This window comes from Dama dama, chromosome 14 (assembly GCF_033118175.1).
Source record: "Dama dama isolate Ldn47 chromosome 14, ASM3311817v1, whole genome shotgun sequence".
Lineage (NCBI taxonomy): Eukaryota > Metazoa > Chordata > Mammalia > Artiodactyla > Cervidae > Dama > Dama dama.
The window spans coordinates 72,315,357-72,336,579 of record NC_083694.1 but is presented as its reverse complement, the minus strand read 5'-3'; the positions used below and the strand labels follow the sequence as shown (position 1 = coordinate 72,336,579).

Here is a 21,223-nt window from a genome sequence, read left to right as displayed (position 1 = left end):
TTTGCAGAACGCCTTGTGGTGAGGATCACAGGGGACAAAGCCCTAGTGCTTGTTCTCCAAGATGAGAAGTGTAGTGGGAGATTCAGCTCTTGAAATCAGGGAAGACTTGGTATAAAGCTAAACCAAAAATAAAAGTGTGCCTTCCTTCAAACACTTGCGGGGGCTTGTGCCTCGAAAGCTCTGGAACTGGGAGGAGAGGAAGGAGCTCTGCAGAGAAGTTACCATGCACCAGCGTGCACAGGAGTCCAAAGCCTGAATTAATAATGTCTGGTTTGGTCTGACCAAACTCAAGTGTAAGGTGATCCTAAACTGTAGGTGTCCTCAGGCCCCTAGCAGAAGCAAGCACACACCCTCCTTGAGGAGCCACCCCGCTTCATCCAGGCGTCGGAGAGTTCTCCCAGCTGCGATCCCCAAGAGGAGGTGCACTGCTAACAGTCATCACACATACAGGGAGACAGATCCTAAGCCAGAAACAGCAGACAGAAACGAACTTGCAAAGATTTCAAGTACTGGAATTATCAGAAGTACGATATAAAATAGCTGTGCTTAAGATGTTCAAATAAGTAGAAGAGGCTTTAAACATGTTCAGGACATAAAAACTTTAAAGAATGTGAAGACAGTTTTAAGAATATAGCAAATAAACTTCCGGTAAGGAAGAATGTAATTCACGTGAAAGGAAATTGATGTGTTTTATAGCCAATCAGATCTAATGGAAGAGAGATTTGCTGAACTGGAAGATATATCTGAAAAATTATCCAGATTTTAGTACACAGCTCTGAAGAAACAGAAAGTGTAAGAGACTCAAAGGGTGGAGTGGACGTGCCTGCAATCCACACGCTCAGTTATAAACAGAGAGGACAGGACGTGGAGGAGAGACCGCATTGGAAGGACGGGGCTGGAGCGTGACAGGCACGCTTCATCTCTTCAGGAAGTCCCGCATCCCCAGACTGAGGAGATGAGGAGAAATCTATACCTGCACAGCTTATTCAGCTCTAAAGTATTCAATAAAGAGGGATTTTTCTTTCTTTTTTTTTTTATAAGTATTATTTTTATTTTATTTTATTTTTTTTATTTATTTTTTCAGTGGGTTTTGTCATACATTGACATGAATCAGCAATAGATTTACACGTATTCCCCATCCCGATCCCCCCTCCCACCTCCCTCTCCACCCGATTCCTCTGGGTCTTCCCAGTGCACCAGGCCCGAGCACTTGTCTCATGCATCCCACCTGGGCTGGTGACCTGTTTCACCATAGATAATATACATGCTGTTCTTTCGCAACATCCCACCCTCACCTTCTCCCACAGAGTTCAAAAGTCTGTTCTATACTTCTGTGTCTCTTTTTCTGTTTTGCATAAAGGGTTGTCGTTACCATCTTTCTAAATTCCATATAAATGTGTTAGTATGCTGTAATGTTCTTTATCTTTCTGGCTTACTTCACTCTGTATAAGGGGCTCCAGCTTCATCCATCTCATTAGAACTGGTTCAAATGAATTCTTTTTAATTGAAAGAATTTTTTAAAAAATTCTTTAGAAAGAATACCTAGAATCCTTGGCCTACTAAAATAACTTTTAATTATAATAGAGCTGTGAATACATTTCCCTGCAAAAGCGGAGTTTGCCCTGTCTGTTGCCTTTAGTGGTATGTCCACATGTCAAAGCTGTGGCCCCCTGTTATTTAATCACATAGCATCACCAACTCAATGGACATGAATTCGAGCAAACTCCAGGAGATCGCGTTGGATGGAGGAGCCTAACGTGCTGCAGTCCATGGGGTTGCAAAGAGTCAGACAAGACTTAGCGTCTGAACAACAGCAGCAGCAAATCTAGGTGTTGCTGTGAAGATATTTCTGCGTATGTAGTTTAAACTCATAATCACTTGGCTTTAAATAAGGACGATTATCCTACGTAAGCTGGGTAGGCCTGTCAGAATCGGATGGAAGGCTTATAAAACAGGACCAAGGTTTTCCTGAAAGAGGGGAGTTCTGTCTGTGGGCGGCAGCATTGGCCCCTGCCTATAGACCCACTTGCTATGTCTGTCCTTCCTGACTGCCTGTCCTACAATATTTGCAACCTACTTAGCCAGCCCTCATAATCATGTCAACCAGGGTCTTACGGTAAATCTCATATGTGTATGTCTGTCTGTCTAATCTCTTACTGGTTCTGCTTCTCTAGTTGAACCTTGACTACCACACAAACAGGAGAAAGACATTCTTAAGGAAGAACTTTAAGAAAGTAATTCAGGGAGAAAATTTTCTTAGCTCTAAGATGGAAAGTCTGAGATGCAAGAAGGAAGGAAGAGCAAAATAAATGGTAAATATGCTTCCCTGGTGGCTCAGATAGTAAAGAGTCTGCCTGCAATGTAGGAGACCTGGATTCAATCCCTGGGTCAGGAAGATCCCCTGGGGAAGGAAATGGCAATCCAGTCCCGTATTCTTGCCTAGAAAACCCCATGGGTGTAGGAGCCTGGCAGGCTGCAGTCCATGGGGTCACAAAGAGTCGGACATGACTGACACACACAGTACCCACACACAGGAATTAAATTTAACCAGCATTTACAGTATCAGACAGGCAGGTTCTCCCACACATTCAGGAATCAACTGGTTCCAATTCAGATTCCAAAAAATTGCTGTTTTGATTATGGCAAAAGGGAGACACTTCAGTTTCTTTTGTAAGACTGGGATAATCTTGCACTCTAAAATCTAAGATGATGTGAGAAGAAAACATTATAAGCCAGTCCCACTTATGACTACAGATGTAAAATTTAAAATATTTTTAGCCAATTCTAGCAAGGTTTAAAAAGGTTACTGCTTCATGAGAAGGTTGCCTTTATTCTGGAAATTAAGTGGTAGTTGCACATTAGGAAATCTGTGGATGTAATTCACTACATTAACTGATTTTGGGGTAAAATCATTCAGTTCAGTTCAGTTGCTCAGTTGTACCTGACTCTTTGTGACCCCATGGACTGCAGCATGCCAGGCCTCCCTGTCCATCACCAACTCCCAGAGTTTGCTTGAACTCATGTCCACTGAGTCGGTGATGCCATCCAACCACCTCATCCTCTGTCGTCCCCTTCTCCTTCTGCCTTCAGTCTTTCCCAGCATCAGGGTGTTTTCCAGTGAGTCAGTTCTTCGAATCAGATGGCCAAGGTACTGGAACTTCAGCTTCAGGATCAGTCCTTCCAATGAATATTCAGGACTGATTTCCTTTAGGATTGAGTCCTTTGATCTCCTTGAAGTCCAAGGGACTCTCAAGGGTTCTACAACACCGCAGTTCAAAAGCATCAATTTTTCAGCACTCAGCTTTTTTTATGGTCCAACTCTCACATCTATACATGACTACTGGAAAAACCATAGCTTTGACTAGATGGACCTTTGTCAGCAAAGTAACGTCTTTGCTCTTTAATATGCTGTGTAGATTGATCATAGCTTTTCTTCCAAGGAGCAAGCATCTTTTAATTTCATGGCTGCAGTCACCATCTGCAGTGATTTTGGAGCTCAAGAAAATAAAGTCTGTCACTGTTTCCATTGTTTCCCCATCTACTTGCCATGAAGTGATAGGACCGGATGCCATGATCTTAGTTTTTTGAATGTTGAGTTTTAAGCCAGCTTTTTCACTCTCCTCTTTGACTAAAATCATTAGATCATCTCAACAGATGCAAAAACTGTTCATAATATTCATGATAAAAGCAAACATACATGATTAAAGACATTTTCAGTAGACATCATACTTAATATTAAAACATTAATATTTCTCTCTGAGGAAGGTTCTATCTATTAGCATTGGAACTCCTCACAAATGTAATTGAACCAAAAAATATATACAGATTTAGAAAGTAACACACCGAACTGACTTGTCTTTCATTACTTTGAGTATAAAGACAAGTTATGTAGGACATAAGGAAATAGCTTAATAAATTTGGCTTCATTGAAATTAAGAACTTTGACCATCAAAAGACTTCGTATTTGCAATTCTTTTGAACCACCCAAGAGATTATAGAGTCCACAATATAAAAACCAAACCTCCTGCATGTTAGTTAAAAGAAAAACAAAAAACCAATGTAATTGTGCACATGACCTGGATAAACACATGCACTTGAAAAACCTGAGTGGCTGATAAAGACATGGAAGATGCTCGGCCGTGTTTATAATCAGAGAACAGCAAGTAAAAACATAATGAAGTATCACCTCACACTCACCAGATTGGCCCAGTTTTAAAAACCTGAAAATCTCAAAATTTGGCAAAGACATGGATTGAGGGACCAAGTTTCACCTGATAGGAGTAAAAATTTGCACCACTTGTTTGAGAAAACACTTTGGTGCTGAAACTTAAACATACAAATTTCTTTTGACCTAGTGATTTCACTCTGAATTTGGCAGCAAAAGTCATTTGCTAAAATTACTTGTAACGGCAAAATGCTGGTGGTGAACTCACACGCCCATCAGTATTAAGAGAATAAGTGGTTACTTTCCTACAGTAGGGCAGCCGCACGGCAGAGAGATGAGCGAACTGCAGTGAAACTGAGTGTGAGTGAATTCAGGGAAAGGGACACATCGCTGAAGAGGTGATATGATGAGTCCTTTTATGTAATAATGTTCTGTAGTGAGAAGAACTGAGTAATATCTTATTTAGGGAAACGTTTTTGTGATAAAGCTGTAAAGAAAGACAAGGAAAGGGTAAGCTGAAAGGATTCTGATCTTTTCTGTAGGGAGGGCATGTTCTGGTAGTTGCTTTTATCATCATGCGCTGAGCTGTTAATTTATAATTTAAATTATGTAAGTGTTGTATAAAAACAAATATGAAAGTGAAAGAAAGTGTTAGTGGCTCAGTTGTGTCTGACTTGTTGAGACCCCATGCACTGTAGCCCACCAGGCCCCTCTGTCCATGGAATCCTCCAGGCAAGAACACTGGAGTGGGTTGCCGTTCCCTTCTCCAGGGGATCTTCCTGACCCAGGGAGTTAACCCAGATCTCCCGCACCACAGGCGGGATTCTATACTGAGCCACCAGGGAAGCCCCAAAACATACATACGTACATGCAAATATATAGTATATGTATGTGTGTGTATACATATATATGTATACATACACACTCTTTATGGATCCACTAGTAATGGGTTGTGTTTTCACTGACAGCTGACTTCTCATCCTCTTCAGGCCCTGGTTGCTGCCTCTGTAACGTGAGTTAGACTGAAGGGTCACTAGGTCTGAGATACCTTTCGGCCCTAACATTCCACGATACCAGGGAATAAACACGGCTTAGATGGATGAGAGTCGGTTCCATTTGGATAAATTCCTCTTCAGATAATGGATTTGGAAGGAATCCCAGAAACTGCTTCTTAAATCCACAGCCCTGGCAGCACCATCTCTAACTTGAAGCTTTACAGAGATTTGAGCCATTATTTTTAGGTCTCTTCCTTTTCTCTCATATTACACTTAACACAGTAAAGGAAATTATTTTCTTGGGTATTGTTTGTTAAGACCCCTGGAACTAAAGTTGTTTCTGCTCATTTTACTATGCACTTTCCATGGAAGAAGAGCTATGACAAATCTAGACACAATATTAAAAGGCAGAGACATTATTTTGCTGACAGGTCCATATAGTCAAAGCTATGGTTTTTCCAGTAGTCATGTACGGATGTGAGTTGAACCATAAAGAAGACTGAGTGTGAAGAACTGATGCTTTTGAACTGTGGTGTTGGAGAAGACTCTTGAGAGTCCCTTGGACTGCAAGGAGATCCAACCAGTCAATCTTAAAGGGAATCAGTCGTGAATATTCATTGAAAGGACTAAAGCTGAAGCTCCAATACTTTGGCCACCTGATGCACAGAGCTGATTCATTGGTAAAGACCCTGATGCTGGGAAAGATTGAAGGTGGGAGGAGAAGGGGATGACAGAGGATGGATGGCATCACTGACACAATGGACATGAGTTTGAGTAAACTCTGGGAGTTGGTGGTGGACAGGGAGGCCTGGTGAGCTGCAGTCCACGGGGTCACAAAGAGTGAACACAGCTGAGCGACTGAACAATAGCAAGGACATGCTCGCTTTCCCCTCCTGTTTTCTGGGCAGTTCCTCCAGGGCCCTTGTTCGTTATGCTTTCCTCTGTCTATTCCCCAAATGTCTCTGCACTCAGATTGCACGTCTCTTACTCATGCCAGCTCCTGGGGCTTCCTCACAAGGGACCCTAACTGCGTTAGTTATCTATGATGAGGGGTCTTGAACACGTCTTTATTCAGATGGTGAAAGTCGCTCAGTTGTGTCCGACTGTTTGTGACCACAGGTATATGTATGAGTGTGTGTATAGTATCTTTGGGTGTGTGTGGGCATATACACACACACTCCCACACATACACGTGTGTCGCCCATTCACATAGATGCATCTTCACATATGAGCCGTCCCACACCCCTTCTTTGGTAAATTAGTTTTACCCAGTTGCCTAAACCAGAAAATTAGGTGTCATGTTTTCTCACGCCATTATCTCCAGTCTTTCTCACATAGTTGTCTGACTGTGTTCTGTTGATCCTTCTTTCTAAATATCATTCGGCTTTCCCTCTTTCGTTCTCGCCAGCTTCTGTGTCAGTGACTTGTGTAGGGTAAGAGGTTTGTGTTCTTTCACTTGGCCCCCCTTTCAAGCCATCCTCCAGCCTGCTCTTGAGAGTGTTCTTTCTGAAAAGCAAATCTTAAGTCTTTCCCCTTGTGTCTAGGATGCCACTCAGACCCTCGCCTGGCACGCAGGAGCCTTTCACCTTCTGGTTTTATTGCTCTGACTTTTTTCTCTACTATGTCTCCAAAGACGCTTACTGCAGCCATTCTGGGCGTTTGCTCTTAGGTCTCTGAAAGTCGTTTCTTGTCTTGATGCTTCTCACGTGAGTTGCAGTAGAGAATAGATAGTGAGAGACTGAGTGATGGTAATTACGAATAAATAAAAATGACATGCGTTGAGTACTGACTCACGCCGGGTACTGTTTCAGTGCTTTAATCTGGGTTCATCTTGGCCGTGGCCACAGCATGGCAGCTTTATTACCGCTGCTTTGCACCTGGTAAACCTTAGCGGTGGGGAGGTGGAGTAACTTGCTGAGCGTGTCCACAGTAGTGTGTGGTAAAGTTGGGACTTGGATGTGCTCAGTCATGTCCGACTCTTTGTGACCCCATGGACCCCACCAGGCTCCTCTGTCCATGGCATTTCCCAGGCAACAGTACCGGAGTGGGTGTCCATTTCCTTCTCCAGGGCATCTTCCCAACCCAGGGATTGAGCCCACGTCTCCTGCGTTGGCAGGCGGGTCCTTTACTGCTGAGCCACCGGGGAAGCCTGGGCCTGAGACACAGAGCAGCTGAGACCCACCATCCTCCCAGCGGGGAACGAGGAGTGAAGGCATGCGTGCTGGCCGCCTCGCTGTCTCTGCTGGCCTGCACTGTCTCTCTCCATTTCACGTTACTCAGCTCAGGCGTTCGAGAATATAGTAGACACTTAGTATTGTTAAATAAAGAAACCAGATAAAAACTGCTATTCCTGTTGTAAGGAAGAGGCAGCAGCATGTCTTCATGATTTTGGTAGATGAAGAACTTGAAAAATTGGACATAATGGAGCTCATTTGCGAAAATCCTCAAACTGTAGGAGTCGGGTGTTTGTGTGTTTCACATTGAGCGGCGTCTGTAATTCCCAACCAGAGCCATTCAGTGCTGCAGTGTGTGAGAGTGAGCGTCCTGTGAGACCCTCAGTGCTCTCTGTATTTTTTGCCATGACCCACTTTCTCTGACTTAAGAGGTATTGGACAAAAGCAGTCAAAAGCCAAATATTTTACTTTTATGTTAGTTGGAGACTTTAGAAAGCTTTTAACATAAATAATACATTCTTATACATCTCTCCATTTTCCTGTTAATCTTTTTGGAAAGAAGCATGATGGTTTCTTATTTATGGGATGTCATCTTTAGCCCAGATCAGCACATGCATCACTCGTGCTGAAGAGTCCACCGATCTGGAGCATTAGGAAATAGTTGACGTATGTGCGGATGGGAGATGGTAACTGTATCAAGCACATATTTTATAACATGGAAAAGTAACATTTGCCCTAGAGAAAACGCAGACACTTATTGGTAGAGAGAAGGAGTCGATCAGGAGAGAACTTATTAGGACAAGGAATACATTTTTTGGCATCCTTTGTTAATGAGTTTTAAGTAGCATCCTAAGTGTTGTTTCTCTAAGTGTGGTCCCAGACCTCCTGTAGCAGATTTAGCTGGAAAGTCTATTAAATATGCATGTCCTTGACTCTCACCTTCAAATTTGTGATTTAGGGGCCCTGGACTAAAACTCTGAAATTTACATCATTAATAAAATACCATAAAAATGGGGCTTCTCGACTGGCGCAGTGGTACAAGAATCCGCCTGCTAATGCAGGAGATGCAAGAGATGTGGTTTCAATCCCTGGGTCGGGAAGAGCTCCTGGAAGAGGAAGTGGCAACCCACCCCAGTATTCTGGCCTGGGAAAGCCCATAGACAGAGGAGCCTGGCAGGCTACAGTCCATGGGGTCACAGAAGAGTTAGACATGACTGAGCAACTAAGCATGCACGCTCACACCATCAAGGTATGCACACTGTATTTTAGAAACACTCATACAAGTGTTCTTTATTCCTCCTCGCATTCAACAGTATATTTGAGTGCCTGCTCTCCTAGGAAGTGTTCTGGGTGCTGGGTTGTATTGAAGGACAAGACAGAAAAGAATTTCTGATCTTGTGAATTCTATGTTTTTATATGAGGGGGACTGAAAATAAGTTAATTATGTAGTGTGTTCAGAGATGATAAGCACTGTGGGAAAGGAAATAAAACAGGAAAGGAGGATGGTCAGGGGTCAGGGTGGGATTGCACCTTAAAGTAGCTTGAAGTGAAGTGAAAGTTTCTCAGTTGTGTTCAACTCTTTGCAGTCCCATGGACTATAAGGTTCATGGGATTCTCCAGGTCAGAATACTGGAGTGGGTAGCCATTGCCTCCTTCAGGGGATCTTCCCAACCCAGGGATCGAATCCAGCTCTCGTGCATTGCAGGCGAATTCTTTACCAGCTGAGCCACCAGGGAAGCCCAGCTAAAGTAGCTTAGTTGGGTTGATTTCAGGGAGAATGTGGCATTTGAGCAGCATCCTATAGGGTAGTCAGACGTGGAAGCAGAAGAAGGATTTCTAAGGCCGTGCTATAATCTGGGTGAGCAGAGATGGCAGTTTGCATCTGGTCCATGGAAGATGTGAGGACTGGTCAGATGTGGATCGTTCTGAAGATAAAGTCCGTGGATGCTCTGAAAGATTTAACGTGAAGTATGAGAGAAAGAGGAGTCAAGAATCCATGGATCCGTGATTCTCAACCAAGAAACTGGCAGGATGTATGTTAATTTTTCTGAAATGGGGAAGACTGTGGAGAGGAGAAATTTTGGGGGAAGAATAAGCATTCAGTTTTGGACATGATGAGTCTGAGACATCTGTTAGATATCCAAATAAGACATTGATCAAGGGGCTTCCTTGGTGGCTCAGACAGTAAAGATTCTACAGTGCAGGAGACCTGAGTTTGATCCCTGGGTCTGGAAGAGCCCTTGGAGAAGGGAATGGCAACCCACTCTAGCAATTCTGTGGACAGAGGAGCCTGGCAGGATACAGTTCATGGGGTTGCAAAGAGTCAGATAACGACTGGATGACTAACACTTTCTTTCACTTTAGGCACATGGATAAATGAGGCAGAGGCCAAAATTAGACCTAAGATAGGAGTGTGGGGGTCATCAGCGTGTAGATAGATGGTGGTCTTTAGAGTTATTGGACTGGAGACCAAGTGAGATGGCCGGGGGAGTGAGTATAAATGGGAATGACAGGGACGGGGGCATAGCTGAGGGCAGCCACCGAGGAGGACGGGTGAGTGAGCGCCCCCAGACGCGGGAGAGGGTCCAGCTCCCTTCGGGGCCAAGGAGAGAAGGAGGGCCCGGCTCTGTTAGAGGCTGGTGACAGGCTGAATCAGGGGAGAACGTGGACTCGACCTCTGGGCTCGGTCACGTGGAGATGGGACGCCCAGCGGGCACAGCGCTGCTGGGGAGGTGAGGGAGCCCACGTGACTGCGGGGTGGGTGAGGAGGGCATGGGGACGGCGGTACCAGCGGCTCTTCTGAGTGGTCCCCTAAGGAGGCGCATCGACACGGACAGTGCGGGAGAAGACGTGGGGTCAGGAGGAGCACACGAGCTTGTGGGTCTGGGGGCTGTGTCCTCAGCAGAGAGAGGTCAGGCCAGAGGAGCTGGGCTCCACAGAGCGGACAGCGTGCGCAGCTGGAGCGGGGCTGGTGCCTGGAGCTGGCAGAACCCATCCTTCAGGTGTTTGAGGTTTTTTTTTTTCTCATCACTGGGATTCGGAAGCAGGGTCATCAGCTGAGAGAGAGTGGGGAGGCGGTTGGACCTTTAAGGGGAGCAGAGATGCGAAGCAGATGGAGAGCGAGTGTGTTGGAGAGGAAAGGGGATGGTCAGGGTGCCATTGAGATGGCAGGTTGTGAATTCAGGAGAGCACCGGCCTCACGCCTGCTCAGTTCATCCCTCCATCCCTGGGCCTCAGTGCGGGCCTGCTGGGTGCACGCTCCCCACCGCCGCCCCGGAGCTCCCTCTCCTGGGTCCGCTTCCCTGCTTGACCCCGGGCCTCCCTGCCTTCTAGCCTAGGCTCAGGCGGTGTCTTCATTGTGACGTCTGCCCTGGACCACACTGTCCACACCTGAAAGCTCCTTGTTTGCCCCCCCACCCTCGAGCACCCCTAGCAGTTCTGTTTTATTTTCCACGCTCATCCCCTTCTGACATATTACGTCACTTATTGCATTTATTATTTCATGCAGTCTGCTCTGCGCCCTGCCCTGCCACCCTCCAACACTAGATGCTTAAATCTTTTGAAGGCTTGAATCTTTGTCTGTTTCACTCATTTCTGGTCTTCACACATCTGGAAAAGAACCCGGCATGTGGTAGATACTCAGTTAAATGTTTATTGAATGAATGAATGAGTTCATTATCTGGTGGTCATGAAGTTCAAAAGACTTAATCCTGTTGCAAATTATTTCATGTCTGTTGATACATCTCAAAAGGACTGTTGTCCCATCAGTTACTGGTTCTCATGATAAGTTGCTGTGAGTGGTAAATTTTATACCCTTCAGAGTGTTTTTCTATCCCTTATACCATGGTGATCTAATTCAGTACACTTCAGTCGTGTGATTACCCAGTCCTTGAAATGGAATAAAAATAATAGTTTATTTCTGCCCCTTCACACCCTTAATTCTCTTGGTTTAGCTTTAAGCTGACCTACCTTATTCCCACTTACTGCAGTCTGTGTTTATATATAGCTACTAACTGAAGGCCTGGCATTTAGCACATGTCTAAGCATCTGATGATTTAATTTATTGTAGCACTTCAGTGTGGTTCTCACTAACCCGTCAAGGTTTACTGAGCCTATGTAAGAAGAAATATTTAAATTAGAAAACTTATTTTTTTTTTACCCGAAAGTATTATATAGAAAGGAAATATTAAAGATCTGTAAGAAAGTAGTGTTTTTAAAAGTAATTTTTTAACTGTATTTACATTTTTATTTACATTTCTAAAGATTTCTGATTTATTAAAAATGTTTTTTCTCTAGCTCTCAAGACTTTGTTATCTTTGTGCTCAAAAAGGGTATCTAATAAGGAGTACATTTTTGAGACGGAGTCATTAAGAGGACAGCAGATGATGAGACGGTTAGATGGCATCACTGACTCAATGGACATGAATTTGGACTGGCTCTGGGAGCCGGTGGAGGTCAGAGGAGGCTGGGGCACTGCAGTCCATGGGGTCATAATGAGTTGGACTTAGCAACTGAACAACAGTTTTCTTCAGGCAAAGGAGGGTCAGTCAGTTCAGTCAGTTCAGTCGCTCAGTCATGTCTGACTCTGTGTGACCCCACGGACTGCAGCACACCAGGCTTCCCTGTCCATCACCAGCTCCTGGAGCTTGCTCAAACTCGTCCATAGAGTCGGTGATGCCATCCAACCATCTCATCCTCTGTCGTCCCCTTCTCCTCCCCCTTCAGTCTTTCCCAGCATCAGGGTCTTTTCAAATGAGTCAGTTCTTCACATCAGGTGGCCAAAGTTTTGGAGCTTCAGCTTCAGCATCAGTCCTTCCAATGAATATTCAGGACTGATTTCCTTTAGGATGGACTGGTTGGATTTCCTTGCAATCTAAGGGTCTCTCAAGAGTCTTCTCCAACACCGCAGTTCAAAAGCATCAATTCTTCAGTGCTCAGCTTTCTTTATAGTCCAACTCTCACATCCATACATGACTACTGGAAAAACCATAGCTTTGACTAGATGGACCTTTGTCGGCAAAGTAATGGTCTTTGATTTTTAATATGCTGTCTAGGTTGGCCATAGCTTTTCCTCCAAGGAGCAAGCATTATTTAATTTCATGGCTGCAGTCACCATCTGCAGTGATTTCAGAGCCCCCCAAAATAAAGTCTGTCACTGTTTCCATTGTTTCCCCATCTATTTGCCATGAAGTGATGGGGCCAGATGCCATGATCTTAGTTTTCTGAATGTTTAGTGTTAAGCTAACTTTTTCCCTCTCCTCTTTGACTTTCATCAAGAGGCTCTTGTGGGTGAGCAGATTTGTGTGCTGTGTTGCACACGTGACCCTGCTACTTTGCTTCAGGGACCAGACTGTCACATTGGCCCTGAAGTCAGTGCTCCCCACTCCTCGTTTGGCCCCTTCTCTCCAGGACAACCTTCTTATGAGCTTTTAACTGAAAAATCACATATTTCTCTTAAAATGATAGAAGAATCTTGAAATTTAATCACTGTCATCCTCAGAGATTTGATGTATTGATTGCAATTAAATATTTATAGGACACATGTCTGAACCACTGAAGTCATTAGAACACAGATTAGTAGCGCAACTTGTTTTGGATTTTGGGATTAAATGCCAGAAATGGGCTGGGTAGTGAAGTTATCAAAGTATTAAGAGAAACATATACTTTGTCTCTCAGGAAAAATACATTCCCTGTGGTCCACTGGCCTACTGTTCAGATTTAACCTGTGAATCTGATCAGAACATATTTTTTATGTTTTTTTGTAAAGAAGCCTGCCATCCAAGTGTGTCCTTTATGTTTTATGGTATTTTTATAACGTTTATTTTATATTGTGTTTTAAAAGTTGAAGTGGTGCATGTTCATTTCCATTAGACAATAGTGCATACTGAACTGCATTTACAACAACATGTAGTTTCTTTAGATTCACTCAATGTCCTATTCAGATAGTTATTTGAAGATAAAGGCACTTCAGAAAACCTTAGTGATGTCAGTATCAAAAAGAGGCAGCAGGAAGCCGTTTTGCTGCTTAATTACACTTATCTTGTAACCTGTTATACCATCTTAAAATCACATCTAAGGATTAACCAGATCCACTTCTTGTAATTGTTGATGACTTAGAGGGGATGATGTTATTGATTTTAAGGAATATATTTATTCATATTAAATAAATTTTAGCTATTTTTCGTAATTAAATTATGGAATGTATACTGTGGAATTAGGCCTGTGAACTTTTTTGAGATTTCTAGTTATAATTTTTAAGTTTTGTGTGGTTATTTAGCATGTTTATTTCCAGGTTTTAATTTTTCCTTTTGGAATAAAAAGCAAAATATTAAGATTTATGTAAAAAGCATTATCTTAAAGCATACTCATGCATTCTTTTAAGAACCTACTTGTAACCTAGTTTTATCTTACATCTGAAGTACCTCCATTGTTATTTACAGTTTTACTTGTTATTGCTTGCCATTCTTAGCTAATTCTACCAAAATGTGTGTCTTGAGTACACGTTTGCTAAGTGATGTGTGTTATGTAGCCTTTGCTTTTCCAGCAAGTAATACTGTTTAGTTTAAAATTATCTGTCTACAACGGTAGCTACTGTTTTCACCTACTATGAAATTCTCCAGAGTTGTAAGAGTGGTGTGACCATGAATCAACCCCACTTGGGAAACAAAAAAAAGCTGTTATCGAGTCAAAAATAGAAAAAGGAGTTTAGAGAACTGTTAGGTTCAGCATTCCTGTCCATTAATATCTCTTTTCAGTTATTCCTGGGGGTCTGCATTGGTGTGTGTGTGTGTGTGTGTAATATGTATATGTGTGTGTGCACACAATCAACCTTTTAAGAACATTTTCATTAAGTGTGTTTGTTGATAAGTGTCAGTCACCAAGAGGATTGTTTGCAAAGTCAGTGATAACATGGGGCATTTTACCAAGTGGTGATTTCTATTGGCTCAAATCACTAGTTTAGTAACACAAAGTAATTAGTCATGCTCAAAAATGCATCATCAGTAAATAGTTTTGAGATTTATCTCTTTTTAGACTTGAACTGTTCCACTCAAACTAAAATGAATGGATTATTTCCAGTAAACACAAAAATGAAAACCTTTTAAAAAGTCTTGTAGTCTTAATCTTTTAAGGCAAATTAAGTCCTTTAAAAGGATGTCTTAGTTTGTTCCATTTGTCAGTAATGTATTACTTTAAATTTATCATCGTGCTTCACCTTACTTTTTCAAAATCCATCACATTAGATCACTTTAGTTTGATTTATCATACTGTGTTGAAAATGTGTGTAAGTCAAATTCTGCAGGCATTTTAAACTACATTAGTTTCAAATTAACTGTTTATTGTATGTAGTAGCAAAGACACCCAGGATTGTAAGTTACTGCCTTTTAGCACAAGATGAAATGAGTAATTCCACACATTATAGTTATTTAACTCTTAAACCATGTGAAGTGTATGTGCTTTAGGATCATTTCTGTGTGTTCCGTTCCTCGGTAAGCATCTATTTCCAGTTACGTGTTGGGCGTTAAAGCTGCCTCTACCCAAGGGGCCGTGACCCCTTCTCAGGAAGCGTGGGAGTTGAGGGAGATGGGGAGGGTGGCGTTGGGGAAAGTGGACTCGAGTATTTACCGTCTGCTCTGTGCCTGCACCGCGGGCACTCGATGGGGCCGTGTAAGTTTGGAAGGGTGTGGTTGGTACAGAGGGCTCTGTTAGTCTCAGTGGACAGCCCCGTAGTTCAGTTACGTGTCTGCTCTTTTTCAGATTATTTTTCCATATGGGTTTATTACACAATATTGAGTAGCATTCCCTGTGCTATACAGTAGGTCCTTGTTTGTTTATGTTATGTATAGTAGTGTGTATCTGTTAATCCCCAATTCCTGATTTATCCCTCACCTTTCCCCGTTGGTAACTAACGCTCACAAAACCCCATCAGACGTTTCTGTGTTGTTATTCCCATTTTACAGAAGGGGAGACAGTCTCAGAGACGGCAGGCTGCCTGAGATCATAAAGCTAATGAGTGGCAGTGAGAGGCAAGCGCTCAGACCCCAGACTCCACGTTCACTTTGGTTTGTCGTCTCGGTACCTCCTCCGCGCCAGGCATAATGCGGGTGTTGAATGGGTCATCTACGGGCCCTGCTCTCAGTTCTCGTTTTTATGAGAGCAGCTCATGCTCTTGGCAAAAACGCCATGGCCATGTCTCTTTAGATTATGTCCATTTAAACTCATTTTACCACGTTTTTGGGCAAAACCATTGTACAGTAATAAGGCAGTTAAACGTCATTTTGAACAGGAACCTGTTGGTTCATCGGCCATTCTTTCCTAGTTTGGGTCTGTGGGAGATTTCCGTCTCAGCGTCTTAACCGCCGACGCGCTGTTAGTGGTCTCCAGTCTCTGCCTGGGAATGACACTGACCTCACCCCTCCTCTTGGTTAGTTTTGTCCTTGAACCATTTAACCAGAAAACCAGGGCAGATCAGGAGAGGTTTTTAGAAGTCAAGGTCTCTTATGTTTTCTAAACTTCAAATTTATAGGGTGAAAAAATCATGGCCAGGATTAATTAATTCTCTTAAGATGAAGAGGAACATCTTATGTTAATCCTCAGATCCTCAAGTCTGTTCTTCAGACATCATTGAAGTCTTTCTTATGTTAGCCTTTGGCTCTCATGCCACGGAGCCTTAAAGACAATTCACCATCATCATGAGTGGAGAAACCACAAAACATTTATAATATCTTTCATAATCTAAGCAACACATGCGTCTGGTGCCACAGACCAACAAACTAACCAAGTGCCAGTGATACACGTGTGTGTAAAGCGTGTCACTGGTTTATGCCTGGAGCTGGTCAACAGAACGATCACCTAAGGATATTTTCCGAAGCCCCGAGATTCCGCTTTGCTGCGTGTGTAGGAGCAGGGTGGACGGGGCAGAGCAGATGGTGTGCTGTGTTTTGAAGAGGATCTCTGGGTACTTGTGGTAGCATCAGGTTCCCACCCCCGTCGCTCCTTTCAGAATAGTGAAAAATATTGTTTAAGGTAACCCCGTGTGAGTCAACATGAATTTACCTGAATTTTATTCATATTCATAACCAGAATTTTGATCATTTGGTCAACACATTTGTTGGGAATTGTGAAGTTATATTTGTTTTATTATTAAGTGGTTAGAACTGTCTGGTGCTCTTACCCTTTAGGACTAACAGATTAGATCTAGAGTGTTTTATTTTACTGGATGAAGTTAATATTAACCTCTAAATAGTAACATCTAGCATTTCTTGGATGCTTCCTGTGTTAATAAACCTGTGTTAATTTAACATGTGCCCCCGTGTCCTGAAGCAGATACTGAGAACCCTGAGGCCGGGGGGTGGATTCAGCCCCCCAGGGCAAGGCTCGGCTGGTGGCAGCCTTGTGCAGACCCTCCAAGGGGCTGTGGTCTTTCTGTCCACACTGTTTTATTTATTAATGGAGTTAGGCTGTGCTGTACATTTGTCTAACTAGCTGCTCTTTGTGGTCCGCCTGCCATCTCAGTGGTTTGCGTTTTCTTGTTGTGTATCTGTGTTTATACACATCTATGTATACCTGAATGTCTGCTGTTAGTACTTTTGGTGTAAGTAAAAATCTAATCTTATGAAGTAAATGACAGTTAACATATTTGACATGTTTTCATTTCAGTTTATCGATGGTCGACTGGCAAAACTAAATGCAGGAAAGGGTTTCTCTGATGCATTTGAAGAAGAGATCACTTCCGGCGGCTTTTGTGGAGGTAAAGACTAGTTCCAGTGTGATTATCTGTTTTATGAATAACAGTCATCTGTGATTTTTGCACCTGTGTCACATATGTCTACTTTGTAAACTACCGTTTTCTCATAAATATCTGATATCTTCAATACATTTGTTCATCTTATAAAGAACTATAGTGTTGACTTACTTCGCCTGATATGTTATGCTAGGCATTCAGATGGTCTCATGAGCTGGCAATGGTTTGCTTGGATAGTCTCTTAATATGACTGGAAAAAAATGTCACAGAAATGCAGTTAGTTTAGTTTTTTCTCTGCTAGAGAAATACTAGTGATATTTATCAATACTACTCGAGTAAGAATTAGAGAACTCAGATTGTGGTCCACGTAGTAGCTTTTAACGTAATCCAGAAAGACAGGTCTGAGCATGACAACTGCTGTTACATTTTTAAGTAGGAGTGTCTTTATAGGAGTCTATGTTGTTGTGCTTTGCAGGCCCCTGCTGCGTTAGGAACAGACTTTTCAGTTTACTGTCCCATGTTCTTACACTTGTCAGTGTGATAAGTGCTCACTTAAAGCAGTGGAAGGAGGCGTCTCATTTTGTATGTGTGACACACATTAGTGACATCCCACTTTTATTTAATATAATTAACTGTAATATAATTGAGCAGTTACATTGTTTGAAATGTCAGTAATTGAAACTGTGTTGTAGTATCTAGGAAATGAATGACTTAGGAATGGGTACTCTGTCCATGATGATCCAGTACCTAGTCCTGACTCTGGACTTCATGATTCAGTACCTAGTCCTGACTCTGACTCTGTACTTGGTGATCCAGCACCTAGGCCTGACGCTGTACTTGGTGATCTGGCACTTAGGCCTGACGCTGTACTTGGTGATCTGGCACCTAGGCCTGACGCTGTACTTGGTGATCTGGCACTTAGGCCTGACTCTGTACTTGGTGATCTGGCACCTAGGCCTGACGCTGTACTTGGTGATCTGGCACTTAGGCCTGACTCTGTACTTGGTGATCTGGCACCTAGGCCTGATGCTGTACTTGGTGATCCAACACCTAGTCCTGACTCTGTACTTGGTGATCTGGCACCTAGGCCTGACTCTGTACTTGGTGATCTGGCACCTAGGCCTGACTCTGTACTTGGTGATCCAGCACTTAGTCCTGACTCTGTACTTGGTGATCCAGCACTTAGTCCTGACTCTGTACTTGGTGATCCGGTACCTAGTCCTGACTCTGTACTTGGTGATCTAGTACTTAGTCCTGACTCTGGCAGATAGTTTTGCTTGAAACCTTAAAAGTGTCCTCTTCATTCCTTCAGCCAGTATTTGCTGAGTGTTTCCCATGTACCAGATGCTGTTCTAGATTTGGGACGAACTAAATGAATAATCCCCAGTGTGTTCGTTTTCAGCTGGTGGTAATAGTGCTTCCCCACCCCCCACCTCCAAGTTATCTATAGGTTTAATTCAGGGGAATGGAAATCTTTAGTCTGTGTGTAAGTAAATAGTTTTTAGAATTGAGGAATAAAAGGTGAAAAGACAAAGAATAATTAGTACTTATCTACAAATCTCCCAAAATTTAACTTTAAATAAAATTTACTTTTGCACCACAAAAATACAAAAACTGTTGCGATCACTTGTTCACTGAAAGAGGTTCAGGAGATCTGAGTGACTGTGGACCTCCCTCTGATGCAAGTAGGGTTGCGTTTCATGGAACACTTTCAGCTTGGGGGAAAACTTAGTTTCCTTGACCTAGCAAGTGAGCTGAACGTGCAGTCCTTCAGAAGCCCCTTGCTTTCCTCAGCTCATGGCAGAAAATTTAGCTTCAATGGAACTTTTGTGTTAAAATAAGGCTTTTTTACTTTTCACCTCAGACAAGCAGAATATTGTCAGCTCATGGACAAGTTGCTTGCGGCACCTCCTGAGTATTTACATAACTACGATCTCATTATCGTTCTGACCCGTGGGGCTGGTATCCCGAATGGAATTGGGGATGACACCGTGTGACAGTAATGGGGTGGAACTAAGATCCGTTTGTGTAGGGAAATTCTGTAGTTTGCACCCTTGGTCTGCAGACTTCAGTCACAGAGGAGAGCCTCGGTGGCTTTTATGGTGGGAGGAGGGTCACCAGATTTTTTCATGAAGGGTCCTACTGTTTAAAGAAGAATAGAAGAATGTTTATCACCAGTTAGCAGCTGATTTAGAGACTGCTGCACTTTTAGTACAACTTAATGCCAGCTACTTTGTTGTTCTTTCTTAAAATAAAAAAAAAGGTTTTGAACACTTCTTTTACTTTTGGGGAGCCAGCACTGATCCAAAAGGAAAGCGTTCATTTCAGTAAGTTTGGGACTTCCCCAGTGGCTAGTGGTAAAGAATCTACTTGTAATGCAGGAGACCTGGGTTCAATCCCTGGGTCAGGAAGGTTACCCTGGAGAAGAAAATAGCAACTCACTCCAGTATTCTTGCCTGTAGAATTCCATGGACAGAGGAGCCTGGCAGGCTACAGTCCCTGGGGTCACAAAGAGTCAGACAGGACTGAGCAAGTAAAAATCAACAGCAACATTTCAGTAGGTATAGCAAGAAAGTACATTGAAAAAATTATGCCTGGTGATCATGAGATTTTCTAATTGTTACATTTTAGGCTATTATCTTAGAGAGACATAGACATTCATCTTAGAGGAAATTAAAGCAAAATCATTAAGATTTGACTAGACGAATAATCTAATAAAAATTAGCATTGTTCTTACTAATGAGATATATGTGTATATAAAGTTCCAAAAAATAGTTCCTAGTAGTCAGCTGAAACATTTTTTTTTTTTTTTGCTGAAACATTTTTTATCTGGACTGCTTTTGTGAGAAAGAATAGATCTGAGGTAGTGAACTGCTCTTCAAAAAGTAAACTCTTATAGCTTTCTCATTTCTCTCCTAGTTACAATGGAAATGATGATTAATGTTCACGCATCCTGAATTAGTATGAGGCAGAAGCTCTTCTAAGAGCTCTCCAAATATTATCTCACTTAACCCTCCCAGCACCCCAGGAGGGACTTTGAGCATCCTTATTTTACTGAGGGCACCCACCTCGGTAATTTGCCCAAGGTCACACGTGACTGCCTGGCTTCAAAGCTCTTGCTTTAATAACTGTGATATATGCCTTCTTATGATAAGAGATCATTTTAATTAGAAGGCCTTTAGTAAACAAGAGCAGTACTCAGGGCTTCTCTGCTCTGATGGATAAAAGCAAAATTCCTGTCTCTTTTGATTATCCTTTGAAGATTTTATATATGTATATATAAAAATATAAAACCCTCAGGAAGATCACTATAGGAGAAATCAACAGTCACTGGAGTTGAAGGAATCATTATGTTTCTCTAAGCAAAAATCACTGAGAAACTTTAGACAAGCATCTCATTTCTCCCCCGTCTAGGCCATTAGTGTGGCGGTTTATGCGCTGTTTTTGTTGCTGACGTGCATGGTCGTGATGGTGTGAATATGAGTGTGGTGGAGCCCTGGCCTCACTGTGGCTCTGGCTGAAGCACAGAGCAGGGCAGTCCCACACAGAACACGCCCGTTCACGCGGAATCTAGAGCTGTGGTTAAGGGCCATGAACGCACGGAGATTTTCCAAAACTGTTCTCTGTCCCGTGAACCCCTCTGGTCAAAACTGTTCAGGAAATCCATGTTACTCCTGGTCCCTTTTGTGGGACCCTTGTAGAACACTCAATCTTCTCCTGAGAAGAAAGGGAAGAGAATATCTGGAAATACATAAAGAGAAGAATGTCATGGGGTTAAAAGATCATCATAGAGGCCACAAGTAGGATGAAGAAGCCATTAGATAAACACAAATACTAGTCTGTGAAAAGCAGCTCAGGAATATTGAGTCGAGAACATGTTTATTTTCCCCCCCATAATTTTTAAAGTTGATTTACAATGTTGTATTAGTTTGAGGTATGTAACATAGTGATTCTGTATTTTTATAGATTATACTCCATTTAAAGTTATTATCAGTGAGTTCCCTGGCAGCCTAGTTAGGACTCGACCTTTTCACTCCCACAGTCACGGGCTTGATCCCTAGTTTGGGATCTAAGATCCCACAAGCCTCACTGCTTGGCCAGAATAAGAAAAAAAACCTCTGTACCCTTTTGGGGTTTCCCTGGTGGT

The 21,223-nt window shown here is 42.7% G+C and overlaps 1 protein-coding gene across 9 annotated transcripts in view; it reads left to right on the top strand.

Moving 5' to 3' along the window:
- DENND1B (DENN domain containing 1B) overlaps positions 1-21,223 on the top strand; it is a 267,912-nt gene that overhangs the window by 200,607 nt on the left and 46,082 nt on the right. For 7 of the 9 annotated variants that reach the window (XM_061161076.1, XM_061161073.1, XM_061161077.1 and 4 more), the window contains one exon: positions 16,992-17,082. In XM_061161076.1, the coding sequence (XP_061017059.1) occupies positions 16,992-17,082 (91 nt within the window). Of the gene's footprint in view, positions 1-16,991; positions 17,094-21,223 lie in introns of those variants that run through there. The other 2 variants (XM_061161079.1, XM_061161080.1) reach the window with 1 other exon arrangement.